Source organism: Geotrypetes seraphini, chromosome 1 (genome assembly GCF_902459505.1).
Source record: "Geotrypetes seraphini chromosome 1, aGeoSer1.1, whole genome shotgun sequence".
NCBI classification, from domain to species: Eukaryota; Metazoa; Chordata; class Amphibia; order Gymnophiona; family Dermophiidae; genus Geotrypetes; species Geotrypetes seraphini.
In genome coordinates this window covers 216,576,471-216,594,475 of record NC_047084.1, presented here as the reverse complement: position 1 = coordinate 216,594,475, position 18,005 = coordinate 216,576,471, and the positions used below count along the sequence as shown (strand labels likewise).

Here is an 18,005-nt window from a genome sequence, read left to right as displayed (position 1 = left end):
GTGGCAAAAATGACAGAGGTTTATGACATATTTATAGACTACCTAATTTATTGAGACATTAGCTATTAAGGTCAATAGTCCACCTCATCAGATGCCTGAGGTATAAATACATTCAAGAGGTAGATAATATACAGTATATGAAAGTAATGACAAGAGTTGGTGCTGGGTGGGTAGCAGATTACAAATAAGGTTTTAAGAAGTGCAGAGCTGGGCATGATAACAACATAAGCCATGGTCCCTATTCAGGTTTAAGATGATAGCTCTAGATTTTTTTAAAGTTGCTTTCTTTCTCATCAGGTCCAGGACCAGTAGCTCTATGAAATAAGTCATTTGTAGCTTAAAGAAACTACACCTTCTTAGCATGACCCAGTAAGATATTTATCCAAATAATATTGAAGTAATTGAAATCTAACCAAAAATAAAGGGAAATGGACAGACTTAAAATCTAGAAAATCAGCAGTTAAATTTTAATGCAAAGAAGCGCAAACTTGATTTGCGTACACTGCCTCCATTAAATGCACATTTCCTTCATGCATATTCATGGTGGATATCCTGAAAACCTGATTGACAAGGGGTCACTCCAGGACAAAGTTGAGAAACATTGCACTAGGGAATAAGAGGCTGCTTGTATTTTAATAATTTTGTGTCCTCTGTAAATTTGTTCACATCAGTCTCCCAGATAATTTATGTAAATATTAAACCATTCTGGTTTCAATACAAATACCCAGCCCACTACATTATTCACTTCTCTTCTTTGAAAAAATTAAGAACATAAGAATAGCCATACTGGGTCAGACCAAGTCCATCTAGCTCAGTATTCTGCTTCCAACAGTGACCAATCCAGGTCACAAGTCCCTGGCAGAAACCAAATAGTAACAACATTCAATGCTACCAATCTGTCTTTCTATCTGTCTCTTTCCCTAGCCCCCTGCCTATCTCTCTCTGGCCCCCCGAGCAAACCAAGATTGCTGCCTGCCCCCCAGCACACCCCTCTCCCTAAAGCAGCCCCTTTTCCCTCTCCCACTCCACTTCCCTGTGCAGCAGTAGCAGCCGGCCACCTCGTAGCACCTCGGAGGACACTCTCCTGCTGTTGCTCTCACCGCCGCATGCACCGCAAGCCGCTGCATGCTCTGCAAGCTGCCACATGCTGCAAATGGAACACAACATGGAAGCAGTAGCTTCCCCTGGATCTGTCTCAATAGCAGACTAAAATTGCTGCCTCCAGTCCTTTGAATTTTTAATTTCTTGAATCAAGGGCTCCTTTTACAAAGCCGTGCTAGGGCCTTAACGCGCGCTAGCCGCTACCACCTCCTTTTGAGCAGGCGGTAGATTTTTGGCTAGCGCGTGCTAATCCGGTGCATGCGCTAAAACCGCTAGCACACCTTCGTAAAAGGAGCCCCAAGTCTTTCTGAAACTTCAGATACACAAAATTAACCAGTAAATAAACATGTTGCCTTGATACATGCTGCATTAATTTTTCAAACTGCATAGCTATGTGTTTAATTAAACTTGAGCACCATGTAATATAAGTGTGGTTTTTCAAATCTAAATACCAGGGCTGCCCAAGTCCAGTCCTCGAGATCTACTGACGAGCCAGGTTTTCAGGATATCCACAATGAATATGCATGAGAGAGAGATTTGCATACCAAGAAGGCAGTGCAGGCAAATCTCTCTCATGCATATTCATTGTGGATATCCTGAAAACCTGGCCCGTCAGTAGATCTCGAGGACCGGACTTGGGCAGCCCTGCTATATACAGTAAGATGGTTTTTTTAAGGTAAGGTAATATCTGAAAATTTCAGCCTTTTTATTTTGCAGACTTATTGGGGTTCTGATATAGACATCTTTTCTTTTGGAAACCCTATGAACACAGCAGCCATGTTCACATCTTCATTGCACCTCCTTACTGAAAGTAAATCCGTGGTGAGTAGATGACGCGTCCATCAAAATTTATTATGCTCAATGTTTTTCATGGCGTTCTGCTCTAGGAAAATGTGTAGTCATAGTAGGGCTCCTTTTACAAAGCTGCAATAGCATTTTTAGCGCACGGAGAATATTAGCGGGCGCGAAACCTGCACTATGCAGCTAGAACTAACGCCAGCTCAATGCTGGCGTTAGCGTTTAGCATGCGCAGCAATTTAGCGCATGCTAAAACCACTAGCACAGCTTTGTAAAAGGAGCCCAGAATATCTCTAATCGGAAAATTAAGGGTATAAATTAAAGAACCAAGCCCGGTACTGGTCAGACTTGCACATCATGTATCCCGTATATGGCAGTTCGGTTTAGGATGGGCTTGGGGAGTGCTTTGACAGGACCTCCAGTAATTTTATAGTCTGTATCCTGCAAATGGATAGTCTGGAGTGAGCTTCGACTGCAACTCCAGTAGTTTGAACCTAAGGACAGTACCGGGTGGACTTTATAATCTATGGCCCCGAAATATCAAAGAAAAAAGACCATTTAATTTAATCATGAATTTATAAAGCGTGTAAGTATTGAGCAGACTGGATAGACCATTCAGGTCTTTATCTCCTGTCATTTACTATGTCACTAGTAGAGGTGATAACAGACCAAACTGTAAAAGAACGTGATCATATGTTGGATAGACAAGAAAAATCCATGGTGGTGATAAAAGGGATGACCACAGAATAAGCAATATATGAGAGCATCATAGGTGGTCATGAATGGATGACAGATAGTGTTGAGTAAGTAGTTTCTATGAACAAAACTTTGAAAATATAGTTGACAAATCAGTTTATTTAGGTTTTTAGTATACTGTATATGCAGGAGGAGTGTGTGGCATAGTGATTGGAGCTACAGCCTCAGCACCCTGGGGTTGTGGGTTCAAATCCTGCGCTGCTCCTTGTGACCCTGGGCAAGTCACTCAGTCTTCCATAGCCCCAGGTACGTTAGATAGATTATCCCAGGACAAGCAGGCATGATATTCTCACATGTGGGTGACGTCATCTACGGAGCCCCGATGCGGACAGCTTTTTCAAGCAAACTTGATTGAAGATTTAAGTTTGCTCTGCTGCTCCACGCATGCGTGCCTTCCTGCTCCACTAGAGGGCGCATCCCCTCCTCATGGTCTCCAGTTCAAATTTTTCCGCTGAGCCTAGAAGTCGTTTTTTCTCAGGCTCTGCCCCAACTGCCTTCTAGCACCGTGATTTTTTCTTGTTTTTTCGATTAAGTCGCTGTGCGCGTTCTTTTATTGTTCCTGCTTCGTTTTGACCGACCCGGAGGCTTCTGGGTCGCCGCGGCCGTGTGGCTACTTGGGCCGCGGCCAGTTTCAATTTCTATGTCCCGGCCTTTGACCGGCTTTAAAAAGTGCACCCGGTGCGAGCGGCTCCTTTCCATCACAGACCCGCATCGCCGTGTATCCTCTGCCTGGGGGCCGCCTATCCAACCGAGTCTTGCCCCCAGTGCGCTACTTTTCAGAACCGGGCCCTCCGTCGAAGGAAAGCCCGCATGGCGGACCTTTTCACCGCCTATCAACCCACTACCTCGGCCTCGAGGTCGGCCCCGGCCTTGACCTCGGCCCCGAATACCTCGGCACCGCCTCGAGACTCGACCCCGAAGCCCTCGGGACAGCAGAAAGCCTCGGCTCCGGGTAAGTCTCCTCTTCCTTCTTCAGGTTCCGCACCGGCGAAGAAGCCAGCCTCGGGGACACCGGCGACGCATGGTGGAAGTCCCATGCTTTGAGCCCTGGCGAAGTCCTTCAAGCCTTCGGGCCGTGCCTCCACCACACGGGAATACTCTGATATGAGGTCGCCCCCGGTGGAGTGCACTGAGGCATCGGACATGCCTTGGATGCTGTCCGTGCCCATTTTCCAGGACATGCTCCAGGCGATGATCTCGTCGGAGCTGTCCGCTGCGCTGGCCCATCTACAACCGGCCCTGACCTCGACCCTGCGTGTGCCGGACCAGCCTGAGCCTCGCGTCGAGCCCCCTCAGGGAAAAATGCGCCAGCTTCGCCGCATCCCATCCTCCTTGGATTCCTTGCCGAGGCGCCTGAGACGCTCTCCCTCCACGGACCGCCGCGGGGCAAAGCGTCGCGCTAAAACGACCGAAACCTCGAACCGCCGTACCTCTAAGAAGGCCCGCAGTTCTCCCACACTACGAGGCCGTTCACCGACGCCTCGTGCAGGACCGCTGAAGGTGGCTGAGTTATCACTCTCCAACCCTCACATCCTCCTAACTCCCCCTCGGACCGGGGCTCCGAACCGAGGTTCCAGGCTTTCGCCGAGGGAGTCCGGGTCGAGGTCACCGATTCGACATCGATCGGTACCCCGTACCCCGGCATTGTCTCTGAGGGGCTCCTCGAGACGACGTAGGTCCTCGACCCCGGAACACTTCCATAGTGTTTCCCCGGTCTCGGAGCGCGGGTCGGAGCATGAACCTCGATACTCGAGGGAAGCCTCCCCGTCCTTCTCCGCCCGACGGAGGTCTCGTTCACTGTCCCCACACGGGGCCCCGGGAACATCCCGCCCCTCCTTCACTCGCTTTGTCCAGGACATGGGCCATGCCTTGGACTTAGACCTCCAGTCCGACTCAAGATACTCTAAAGAGTACCTGGCGGAGCTGGATATGCCGTCACCGCCCAGAGAATCCCTTCGCTTATCGCCCAATCCGGTACTCCATCAGGCTTTCTTCAGGAATCTGGAGACCCCCTATATGGTAACGGCTGTCCCCTCCAAAATGGAGTCCAAGTAGCGTACACTACCCTACCCGGGGTTTGAACAACCGCAGCTCTCCCACCAGTCGCTGTTGGTAGAATCTTCATTGAAAAAGGCTCACCCCTCCCGGGTCTCAGCGGCCTATCCAACCGAGTCTTGCCCCCAGTGCGCTACTTTTCAGAACCGGGCCCTCCGTCGAAGGAAAGCCCGCATGGCGGACCTTTTCACCGCCGACCAACCCACTACCTCGGCCAACTAGGTCGAGAGAGTCGGACCCTTGACAAGTTCAGCAGGAGACTGTATCAGAACTATGATGGCCTCTAGGGTGCAAAGTTACACTTTCACCTTCACGTCCTACCTGAAACATCTCATTGGACTGATGGGAGCCTTTGCGACTGACCTGCCGGCCTCACGCCAAGGAGCCTTTGGCCTGCTCCTGGAGGTTTTCTCCAACCTACGCCTCCATTTGTTCCACGCGGCCTATGATGGCTTCGAACTTTCCTCCAGAGTGGCAGCCTTCGCTATCGCCATGCGCCGCCTAGCTTTGCTACGCCTCGTCGACATGGACCCCAATTTACAGGACAGGTTGGCTAACCTCCCCTGTGTGGGCAAAGAACTTTTTGATGACACTATCGAGGCAGCTACGAAACGCCTTTCGGAACACGAACGCTCGTTTGCCTCCCTCGTTCGGCAAAAGCCTAAACCGCCAGCGTCCAGGCCGTTCAGGGCCCCTCCACGCCGCTACCCTCAAAAATCTACCCCTGCTTTCTCACGGCCTCCACCCCAACACCCGCAAGCTCACCATTGGGCTCCGCCCAAGTCCCAGCCGCCTGCGACTGCCAAACCATCCCCGTCCTTTTGACGGGATAAGCGGATGGGGGCTGGCCCCCTCCGCCACAGTCCCAGGCCTCCTTCCCATCGGGGGGCGCCTCAGAGCCTTCTACCCGCGCTGGGAACAAGTCACGTCGGACGCATGGGTCCTTGGCGTGATCTCATCAGGATACTCTCTCAACTTTCGGGAAAATCCTCCAGACAGCCCTCCAAGGGTGTGCTCTCCCAACCGAACTCAGTTACCCCTCCTTCTCTCAGAAGCTCGAGAACTGCTTCGCCTGCGGGTAGTGGAGGTGGTTCCCCCCGACCAACGGGGGAAAGGGTTCTACTCCCGTTACTTCCTGGTACCGAAGAAGACGGGAGACCTGCGCCCAATTCTAGACTTGAGGCGACTCAACAAATTTCTGGTGCGGGAAAAGTTCCGGATGCTTTCCCTACCGATTCTCTACCCTCTCATCGACGAGGGCGATTGGCTCTGCTCCCTCAATCTGAAGGAAGCCTACACACATGTTCCAGTGCACCCCACTCACCGCAAGTTCCTGCGCTTTCAGGTGGGGGACCTGCACCTACAGTACCGAGTCCTCCCCTTTGGCCTGGCATCGTCACCTCGGGTCTTCACGAAGTGCCTCGTGGTGGTCGCAGCTGTCTTACGCTCTCAGGGCTTCCAGGTATTCCCCTACCTGGACGACTGGCTGATCAAAGCCCCGTCCAGGGAGGGGGTTATCTCAGCGACCCGACAGACTATTATTTACCTTCAGGGTCTGGGGTTCGAAGTAAACTTCCCAAAATCCCAGCTGCGCCCCTCTCAGTCCTTACAGTTCATCGGGGCCGTGCTGGATACGGTTCGCCTCCGCTCTTTCCTTCCCCCTCCACGTAAAGAGGCGTTAGTAAGTCTGAGTCGAAGGATTTCGCTGCTGACCTCGGTATCAGCTCGGCAGATGATGACTCTTCTGGGCCACATGGCCTCTACCGTCCACGTCATATCCTTCGTCCGCCTCCACCTGAGGATTCCTCAATGGACCCTGGCCTCTTAATGGCGTCAGGATCCGGGACCCAATCGACCGTCCCGTGACAGTGACTCCTTCCTTGCAACGATCGCTCCTCTGGTGGGCCGACTCTTCAAATCTTTCCAAAGGTTTACTTTTTCTCGCCCCTCCCCACAGCAAGGTACTCACCACGGATTCGTCGGAGTACGCTTGGGGAGCTCATCTGGATGGCCTACGCACTCAGGGGATGTGGACCGCCACTGCCACATCAACGTGCTGGAGCTTCGGGCCATCTATCTCGCCGCTGTGGCTTTTCAACATCTGCTCCACGACCGGGTGGTTCTCGTCCGAACCGACAACCAGGTGGCAATGTACTACGTAAACAAGCAAGGGGGGACGGGGTCTCGGTCCCTCTGTCGGGAAGCCCTGCGTCTCTGGAAGTGGGCAATCTCCAACAACATCTTCCTTCGAGCGGTGTACATACAAGGAGAGCGGAACTGTCTGGCAGACAGACTCAGCCGCCTCCTCCAGCCACACGAGTGGTCACTGCACGTTCAAACCTTACGACAGGTGTTCGAGAAGTGGGGGACTCCTCAGATAGATCTGTTCGCCTCCCCCCTCAATCACAAACTCCCTCAATTCTGCTCCCGGATGTACTCCCCGGACCGCCTCGAGGCCGACGCCTTCCTCCTAGATTGGGAGGGAAGGTTTCTATACGCGTTTCCGCCTTTTCCTCTGATTCTGCGGACGCTGGTCCATCTCAAACCGGTGCGAGCCACGATGATCTTGATTGCTCCTCGGTGGCCACGCCAGCCTTGGTTTTCCCTCCTACTTCAACTCAGTACCAGAGATCCGCTGCCTCTGCCTCTGTTTCCCTCTCTGCTATCGCAGAGCCAGGGTTCGCTGTTACATCCCAATCTTCAGTCTCTTCATCTGAATGCTTGGTTTCTCTCCCCCTGACTTCTCTCCCTTTGTCGCAATCAGTCAAGGAAATATTGGAAGCCTCGAGGAAGGCCTCGACTAGAACCTGCTATTCCCAAAAGTGGACCAGATTCTCGTCCTGGTGCTCCTCGCACAGCCAGGACCCGGTATCGGTCCCCGTCTCCTTGGTCCTGGAGTATTTGCTTCATCTATCTCACTCCGGCCTGAAGACCAACTCCATTCGGGTACATCTTAGTGCGATTGCTGCCTTTCATCAACCCCTGGAAGGGAAAGCCCTTTCACTCCATCCCTTAGTTTCTCGTTTCATGAAAGGTCTTTTGAATGTCCACCCTCCTCTCAAATCTCCCCCGGTGGTTTGGGACCTTAATGTGGTTCTGGCTCAACTCATGAAACCTCCATTTGAGCCATTAGACAAATGCCATCTGAAATTCCTCACTTGGAAGGTGATCTTCCTGCTTGCACTCACGTCCGCTCGGCGGGTTAGTGAGCTACAGGCTCTGGTGGCGGACCCATCTTTCACTGTATTCCATCATGACAAAATGGTCCTCCGCACTCACCCTAAGTTCTTGCCTAAAGTGGTGTCTGATTTTCATCTCAACCAGTCCATCGTTTTGCCAGTATTTTTTCCCAAGCCCCACTCTCACCCCGGAGAGATGGCGCTCCACACGCTTGATTGTAAGAGAGCGTTGGCCTTTTACCTCCAACGCACTCAGTCTCATTGGACAGTTCCTCAATTGTTTTTGTCCTTCGACCCTAATCGGTTGGGTCGCCCAGTTTCCAAGCGCACCTTGTCCAACTGGTTGGCTGCTTGTATTTCTTTTTGCTACGCTCAGGCTGGTCTCGTGCTGCATGGTCGAGTAACGGGACATAAGGTCCAAGCGATGGCAACCTCTGTAGCTTTCCTCCGGTCCACACCCATTGAGGAAATCTGCAAGGCTGACACGTGGTCTTCGGTTCATACTTTCACCTCCCACTACTATCTGGATACATTGTCCAGGAGCGATGGCCATTTTGGCCAATCGGTATTGCGTAATCTATTTGCTTAAATTGCCAACTTCCCTCCATCCCTTTTCAGTTAGCTTGGAGGTCACCCACATGTGAGAATATCATGCCTGCTTGTCCTGGGATAAAGCACAGTTACTTACCGTAACAGGTGTTATCCAGGGACAGCAGGCACATATTCTCACAACCCGCCCACCTCCCCGAGGTTGGCTTCTTTGCTGGTTAGGTGAACTGGAGACCACGAGGAAGGGATGCGTCCTCTAGTGGAGCAGGAAGGCACGCATGCGTGGAGCAGCAGAGCAAACTTAAATCTTCAATCAAGTTTGCTTGAAAAAGCAGTCCGCATCGGGGCTCCGTAGATGACGTCACCCACATGTGAGAATATATGCCTGCTGTCCCTGGATAACACCTGTTACGGTAAGTAACTGTGCTTTGTGAGCCCACCTGGACAGATAGGGAAAATGCTTGAGTACCTGATTGTAAAACTGCTTAGATAACCTTGATAGGCGGTATATAAAAAAACTTAATAATAAGATATTATCTAACCAGATGCTGTGCAGTTGCAATGTTAGTCCACTTGAATTTGTGGAAATAGTTGGCAAAGAAAATACACTGATACCTTTTTTTATAGTCTAGCTTAATGTATTTCTTGACTAAATGTCAGGAGCTTTTGACCTGATGAAAGTTGTAGTATTCCAAAAGCTAGTCGAGAAATGTAGTAAGTCCATTAAAAGAAAGTATATCTTGTATTTTTTTTAATTGACCTTTATCTTTGCTTATTGCCAAATCAAGAAAAGATTTATCTAGCTTTTGGGAAAAAGACTTGTTTTTCAGAGATTTGCCCTAATTACTGATGTGGTGAAGAGTGTACTCTTGTGCATGAAACATTTGGTGTGAATGTGATATGTTTTTTTTAGTTACAGTTATGAAGAATTGTTTCTAATGTTAACCTAACTGACCTGTAATGTGTGGTGTTTGCTTCTTCTGGATTTCCATATAGACAGCAGAGGTGTAGCTAGGTGGAGTGCAAGGGGAGCAGCCACTCTCCCAAACAGATTTCTGAATAAAAAGGTGTCTGATGCAAATTGGTCCTGCAGCGTCTTACTGGCACCTATTTTGCAAACAGTCTACACTTTTCTCTCTGTATTTGCGGTTTCAGTACTTGCGGTTTCGCTTATTCGCAATTTTTCGCATGCTGACTCCGCACCTCAAAAATTCCATCATGAGTATAGTTCCTTTTCTTTTACTGTAGCGATAAAAACGTTTAGCGCTTACCAATATTCACTCTGAAAATCGCTGCTTCTATGCTTTCTCCCACATAATCGCTGCTTCAAATCTTTCACCCTGAAAATCGCTGGGGATCGCTGCTTGGCTGCTCCAAGCCCTAAAATCATTGGGAATCGCTGCTTGCCTGCTCCAAAATCGCTGGGAATCGCTGTTTGCCTGCTCCAAGCCCTAAAATTGTATTGAACTTTTTTTTTTTACCCTGAGATTATTACTGTACACTACAGTACTGCATTGTTGTGCAGTAAATATTGTTATTCCCCCCAAATTGCAAATTTCAATTCAGTAGTAATAATAGTGGCTGTTCCCCAAAACCGCGAATAACTGTTGAAAAGTTATTCGCAGTTTCAATAGTAAAAACGCTGACTTTTACAAAAACTGCGAATAACTGTTGAAAAGTTATTTGCGATTTTTTATTTGCAGCTATGTTCTGCCAATATCCACCGCGAATACGGAGGGAGAAATTTACTTGCTCAGATGTCAAAACCTGGTTATGCTTCTGTTAGACAGATCTGTTAAACAATGAGTCTTTTGATTTTGCTATCAACTTTATAGTATATCAAAGAATTGTATGCACCCTAGCTGACTGTAGAGTACATTCAGTACAAATCTTTCCTAGAAAAGCAATACAATTCCTTATTAGATATCTGAAGAGATGGATGTGGTTAGGAGGCATCTTTTCCTTGACACTCTTTTTGAAAATACTACTGTGCAACCTGTTCTAACCTAATTTCCTGTTTTGAATTCTAGACCTGGATACATTCATTCTTCATGATTGCAAGCTTCATCCTCTACTTTGTCTTTGCACTGGCTTTTGGAGCAATCTGTAAAGTTTGCAGCCCTCCAGCAAACCCCTACTGGATCATGGAAAAGCATATAGCAGACCCAGTCTTTTACCTGGTCTGTACCCTTGCTACTTGTGTAGCTCTTCTGCCCAGGTATTTGGCAGGGTTTTTTTTTTTCACTCTTAGTGATCCACTCTTGGCGGTTTCTGCCCTAATACTCTCTAGATGTACAGTATTAGATTTCAAGCAAAATAAGTTAGATGAACCTTTTCTCGAGAACCTGTATATACTGCTGTAAAAAGAACTGAAGACATGCATGAACAGAAAGCATTAAAGGTATCCCAAAACTGCCTAAATGGTGAAATACGGAGTTCTAAATAGATTTCAATGCCTACATCACCCTATGCAGGGTTAGCCATTTTTTTTGTAACAACATTTTCACTATGGGGGTAATTTTACAAAGCACCAAATACACATTTATGTATATGTGTGCATTGTGCAGAGATAGTCTGGGTGAGCACATTTGCACCTACAAAGTGGGTATAGCATTGTGTGAGGATTTGTGTGCTGTAGGGGCTGATTCAGGAAGCCTATTTCATAATACAGTATAATCTCGTTATAACGGACTTCAAGAGACCTGGAATAACAGTCCGTTATATCCAGAGTCCGTTATATCCTAGAGTTGCATTTTTTAAAAAAACTTTATTTAGGTCAACTTGAAACAATGTACAATCAATGAACAACAGTCACTGCACAAGCATATCAGCGACATTAATAACAAAACTCAGCAAAGCATTGGTATGGCACAAAATGATTGCAAAATCAGAACACTAAAAGATGTTCTAAAGCATTATGTCGTACTGGAAAGAAAAATAATCTGTCATTTTCTTCTGAGCTGCATTTTGATACTGTATCACCGGCACGCCTGCATGTCCGTTATAGCCGAACAAAACTACAGCTAAAAGCGTCTCTGGGGACCAAATTGTTTCTCCGTTATATACGAAATTCCATTATATGCAAGTCCGTTATATGCAATATTCCATTATAAGCGAGTCCGTTATGACGAGATTATAGTGTAGTGACCTTTTTCAACTTTGACATAAGCATTCTTTATTAAATTACTTCCTATAAGCAGAAAACCTTTTTTCTTGGTTTCGTTGGAAAATATCACTGAAATATCCAGATTACTGTAAAGATTAACATTGTTTCCTCAGAAAACATATCGGCTAAAACCAACAATTTATTTCATAAAAATATGATTTTCTGTTATCCTCATTTCTTTGTTTATTAAACAATTTAAAGTTACAGTCACCAAATATTAATTGAAAGAAACATTATATACTAATAATCAGTGGTGTAGTGAGGATGGGAGGTGCCTGGTGCACTTCCCACCCTCTTCTCTGCGCCCGCCCCTTCCCCTGTACCTCTTCAACTTTCCCGGCACAAGCAGCAGCATCAACCAGCTACCTGTGCCAGCTCTCTCTCTGATGTCATTTCCTGGTTGCAGTACCCGAAAGTGATATCAGAGGAAGAATCGACACCAGCGTGAGCAGTAGATTGGAGTTGCTGCTCACACCGGTGAAGAGCTAGAGGTACGATGGAGAGAGGGAGTGAAGGCGCACACATGGTGGAGGGAGGAGTGGGAAGGAGCAGAGAGAAGGAAAAATGCCGGCACCCCCACCAAGACGGTGCCAAGGGTGGACCGCCTAAACTGCTAATAATAGAAAAAGAAGAAAGGAAATCTAATCTTAAAATATTTATCTACAAGTAATATAAAGAGAATTCTTAGAGGATCCAAAAAGGAAATAAAGCCATGTATAAGATAAAATATATATATATTCTAGATCTTATAAATAAAACATAATTCCAGTAATTTCATCTCTTCTTTAACGGCAATAAAGTCTTCTGGCTGCTTAGAATAAAAAAATAGATAATTTTTACCCTCAAAGACAATTACATAATTACAAAGAAAATATAACACAAAACTGGCCCCTAAGGCCAGGACCCTAGGGCACAAGGCCAAAAATTCCTGACGACAGGTCTGTGTGGCTCTAGACATATCGGGAAATATTCCGATTTTTGATCCAAAAAACAGCTGATCTTTCTGAAGTACAAACACATTATATTGTTGTAGTCACTTTCCAGGGCAAAGGTTTTTACCAAAGTCACCTGTTGGGTGACTACCTCCAATGAAGATTCTAGAAACTCTGTGAGATTCATTCCTGCCATGTTGTCTCTATCCTTTTCCATAGTATCAACACCCCCTAAAGATATTGATAGTATGCTTTCACCAAGGGTGGCAAAATGTTCTCTGGAATCTTTAATACTTGCATAAAATATCTTCTTGCCATATCCATAGGAGATCTTATAGGGGGGGAATCCATTTTAGTTTCTAAGGTCTCAATTTTGGTAGCTTGCTGATCCAGTTTTTGACTTTTCATCACGCGTTAACCCCGCGCTGTCCAAAAACTACCGCCTTCTCAAGAGGAGGCAGTAGCGGCTAACGCGTCCCACGTTTTAGCACGCGCTATTACACGGCTTGATAAAAGGAGCCCTTAGAATCAAACACAAACATATAAGAAATCTTTAGAAGAGACGGATTAAACTCATGTATGGCTTCCCAAAGCACCTTCAAGATAATGGTGGCTAGTTTCTGGATAATCTCTCAGCTATAATTCCCGGATACTATCTCCCTCTGTGGTCCGTTGATTTGCAGCAGGAGAGGAAATTGCAAGAGGGGATCCCACCGACAAAGATTGGCACTGGAAATGTAGGCTTTGAAATCCCTGGCCTACATTTTTGGCACCTACTTTTGCTGGAGGCGCAATTCTCTAAACGGCGCCATCGAAAAGGTCCAGAGAAGAGTGACTAAAATGGTTAAGGGGCTGGAGGAGTTTCCGTACAGTGAGAGATTAGAGAAACTGGGCCTCTTCTCCCTTGAAAAGAGGAGACTGAGAGGGGACATGATTGAAACATTCAAGATAATGAAGGGAATAGACTTAGTAGATAAAGACAGGTTGTTCACCCTCTCCAAGGTAGAAAGAACGAGAGGGCACTCTCTAAAGTTAAAAGGGGATAGATTCCGTACAAACATAAGGAAGTTCTTCTTCACCCAGAGAGTGGTAGAAAACTGGAACGCTCTTCCAGTGGCTGTTATAGGAGAAAACACCTTCCAGGGATTCAAGACAGTTGGACAAGTTCCTGCTAAACCAGAACATACGCAGGTAAGGCTAGTCTCAGTTAGGGCACTGGTCTTTGACCTAAGGGCCGCCGTGTGAGCAGACTGCTGGGCACGATGGACCACTGGTCTGATCCAGCAGTGGCAATTCTTATGTTCGTGTGATTGACACACGATCAGCGGCCGACAAATGCAGCATTTAGAGAATCCGGGCCTTAGTCATACCATTCACCAAGTAACCTAGCCTGTCCTAATCCCTGCTCAGTTTTAGTTCCCACTATGCCCCCCCTAACTCCCCAAGTCCTTATTTTCACAGCCTACCCAGTCTCCTCATTTTCACTCATGCTTCCTGCCCAAGCTCAAGCACATCTGGCTGGTTTATCTCAGGATTCAATTTAAACATGCTTGCATCACTTTCCAAATCCTATATGGTATTTTTATTCCCCTTGTTCCTTTGCTATGGAATGTTTACAGATTTTCCTATGCAAGAGGTATCCAACAATTCAAACTCTCCCTTCCTTCCAGAAAAGGAATTAAAGGCGTTAAGATCTTTAGCCAATCTTTGGCTTTCAAATTCTCTCAACTATGGAATTAATTCCTCTTAATTTTGAGGAGTTCCAGTCCTTTTCAATTCTTCCGCAAATCTTTAAAAAATTTTCTATTTGCCAAACACTTCGAAAATTAATCCTTTTGAAATTCTTGTTGTTGTTTTTTCAGTATTTTTAAATTATTGTTAACCAAGTCGAGCTTCCTATGGTTGATGACCCGGTATATAAAGCTAAGTTTTAGTTTAGTTTAAGAGTTCCTTTTACTAAGGTGCGCTAGCATTTTTAGCGCGTGCTAGAGATTAGTGCGCGCAAACCACGTGCTAAACGAAAAATACAAATGCAAGCTCTATGGAGGCGTTAGCATTTAGTGCATGCGGCATTGTAATGCGCACTAAAACCGCTAGTGCACCTTAGTAAAAGGAGCTCAAAATATTTACAATAAAGACAACAAAGCAGCTTGCCATAATTCAAATAAAGGACAAAAAAGAAATGAACTCCATGTAAACAGTAAAAAGGACAGAGCAGTGACTGCAAGGTTAGTATGCCAGTTTTGTGGACGCTTGAGCACCCCCAATATTGAGAGAACTCCTTGACTGTCTCTAGGGAGGTATAATTTCTATTGCGTTTAGCATCCCCAATCATTTTGAAAAGTTGGCTCTTATGGCTTAATTTACAGCCACCACTGCCCTGACATCCCAAACTGACTACACCAGAAAAGTGGTATTTTAAAGGTTGGTTTGTTTGTTTTTTAGGATAACTTAGTACAAATAAAACTGAGTAGTGACTTTCACAGAGAGGGAGCCAGAAAGAAAAAAAATAGAGCAGTGGGTAGAATCCAGACTTCAACAGGAAAGATAGGCAGGGAAAACAGTAAGTTTTAACCCTGAGAATGGAGATACAGAAGAGGGCATATGATGTCCAAAGGGCAGACAGGTAAGAGATCTCTGAGTTCCTGTTCTCCAGCTTTCCTGAGTCCCTATATCTCCACCTCCTCTTCCCTTTCCCTAGCATCCACCAATCTGTGTTCTTATCCAGTATTCACTCACCCCCTTCCTTCCTACCTCAACATCCATCCTGCTTCCCCCTCCCCTCTCTCTTAATTCTTCTCAACATCTGCCCTTTCTCTCCACCCCTTTCATTCTCCAACCCCATTATCAGCATTTCTTTGCTCTTCTTTGAGTTTACACATGCATTTCCAGTTCATGATCATCCACAGGTAAAACTGTTTAATTGGGATTCATTGTAAAGACCGAAATCTTGTTTGTTTCAGGTTTTTGTACAGAGTTCTTCAAGGCAGCATGTTTCCAACACCACTGTTGAGAGCCCAGCATCTTGGAAAACTGACTTCTGAGGAACGTAGGGAGTCAATCAGACAGTGGAAAGCGATGAATATTGAGAAACAAACTTCTGTTAATAAGGCAGCATGTTTAAATTCAGCGAATGTCACCATATGAGGAGAAAGCAACCCAAATAACTTCTTATGGTTTTCCAAGAAGGGTGACACAATCTTTTCTCGAAAAATAGAGAAGACTTCCTTCATATCCAGCATACTTAGACCAGAGGGGAATAATAGACAGTGTTCCCTATCTGACATCTCCAAATAAACTCTGCAACATCGTTAAAAATCTCCCTCTTCATTCTCCTTCCTCTCCACTTCAGCTGTTAACAGCATAAACAAATTGGACAGTGCGGCATCTTCTAATCAAGAAATATGCAAAACTCCTCAGACATCATGTGTTTACAATCCTTAAAGAAGCAAGCAATTTTAAACATATCAGTGGATCTTATTTTACAATAATGAAGTCATATTAACTTTTAAGAATATTGGAAAGAAATGACAGATCAGGGATTTCTATCTGGCTCTTTAAAATACTGGAGGGAAGATGTTATTTGGTTGCTTTTGACAGGTTTTCTCTAATTCTTATTTTATTTGCAATGATTCATTACAGCTGGTATGTAATGAGCAAGGTGCAGTGCAATGCAGGTGCATACTGTAGTATTCTGTCAGAAATGCTTTGTCTTTATAACCTTTCTTAGAAAACAGTATGATTGTTGTCATGCTTTCATGATGACTTGAACAAAATCAGAAATGCTGAAAACCTTCAAATCTCCCTATCCTGAACATTTCAGTAACCAGTATTGATCATTTGGTACTCATCTGGGTTTTAATCCTGGGTGTTCAAATTTATTTTTCTAATGGACCAAATCCAAACATCAGTATTTAATATGTATCAGTGTATTCAATTGTCATGCAAATGGAGCTTTTGCAGGATGAATTGATTAATTGAGCTGTGTTTGGGTTGCAATATCCTTTACATATATCACTGCCCCCTATTTTCTTTGGGGGAAACCACAGGGCTCAAAACCTGTTGAGATAGTTTCCAGGTAACCAACAGAAAAGGCAATTAAGAGATCAAATAATTTGAAAGCCATTGCGAAATCATAACCTAGTTTCTGCTGTCCTGAAATTTTACCCTTGTAACACATCATCTAGTTTAAAAACATTCTTGCAAAAGGACATTTTTGATATTAAAAAAAACAACAACCCAAATAACAACATAGAATAGTCTTACTGGGTCAGACTAAAGGTTCATCAAGCCCAGTAGCCCATTCTCACAGTGGCCAATCCAGGTCACTAGTACCTGGCCAAAACCCAGAGTAGCAACATTCCATGCTACTGATCCAGGGTATACCAATGTAGACTCGGGCTAGAACAACATTAACCTATGTTTTTATTGCTAAAGGAAAGCCTCAGCCCCACCACTCCACCGCTAGTTATAAAATTCAAATGCGGGAAGAATTATGCAGGAACTCATCATTGGCTGCCAGTAGCGTGTTTTATCAAACTAATTTTTTTGTGTGCATATATCTTAATTGCTTATATAGTAAACATTTTCAAGTGTCATGTTTTTAAAGCTTGTACTTAGCTTATTCGATTACAGCCAATATCCAGGAGTGGAACCCGACATGCATGTTTCGCACCATAGAATAGTGCTGTGTCAAGGGTCTCCCTAGGATAAAAAGGGGAAAAAAGGGGGCCATTAAAAACATTCATAACCCCCTCCCCCCACCTACAAAAGCATTCACATCATGGTTATCACTATATCCATGCCTACCAGAAACGCTCATGTCATCCGACTCTACTAGTTAAAGGAGTAAAAGATGGCTGCGGCGTCCTGACCGGGAGTTTAAATAGCCCGCACAAACAGAGTAAGTAAAGTAACGCCCCTCGAGTCCCATTGGCCTAAACTCTTAGCCAATCAGAGAGACCCACTCAATTTCACAGCGGTGGAGTGGTGGGGCTGAGGCTTTCCTTTAGCAATAAAAACATAGGTTAATGTTGTTCTAGCCCGAGTCTACATTGGTATATTTTGAATTGTTTGAATGACCTGGGCTTTCACTATTTTGCTTTAATCTAAGCCATTCATTTTGGAAACTGATCCAGGGTAAGCAGTGGCTTGTCCCGTGTCTTTCTTAATAATAGACTATGGACTTTTCCTCCATGAAATTGTTCAAACCCTTCTTAAAACCAGCTATGCTATCCGCTCTTACCACAACATCTGGCAATGCATTCCAGAGCTTAGCTATTCTCTGAGTGAAAAAATATTTCCTCCTATTGGTTTTAAAAGTATTTCCCTGTAACTTCGAGTGTCCCCTACTCTGTAATTTTTGAAAGAGCGAAAAATCAATCCACTTGTACTTCTACTCCATTCATATCCAATTATATCTCCCCTTAGCTGTCTCTTTTCCAAGCTGAGGAGCCCTAACCTTTGTAG

General features: G+C 45.6%; 1 protein-coding gene across 2 annotated transcripts in view; it reads left to right on the top strand.

Moving 5' to 3' along the window:
• ATP10D (ATPase phospholipid transporting 10D (putative)) overlaps positions 1–17,790 on the top strand; it is a 213,060-nt gene extending 195,270 nt beyond the window's left edge. For both annotated transcript variants that reach the window (XM_033946099.1, XM_033946089.1), the window contains exons 22-24: positions 1,819–1,923; positions 10,469–10,656; positions 15,500–17,790. In XM_033946099.1, coding sequence (XP_033801990.1) covers positions 1,819–1,923; positions 10,469–10,656; positions 15,500–15,683 — 477 coding nt within the window. In that variant the 3' untranslated portion in view covers positions 15,684–17,790. The remainder of the gene's footprint in view (positions 1–1,818; positions 1,924–10,468; positions 10,657–15,499) is intronic.
• The last annotated feature ends 215 nt before the right edge of the window (positions 17,791–18,005 follow it).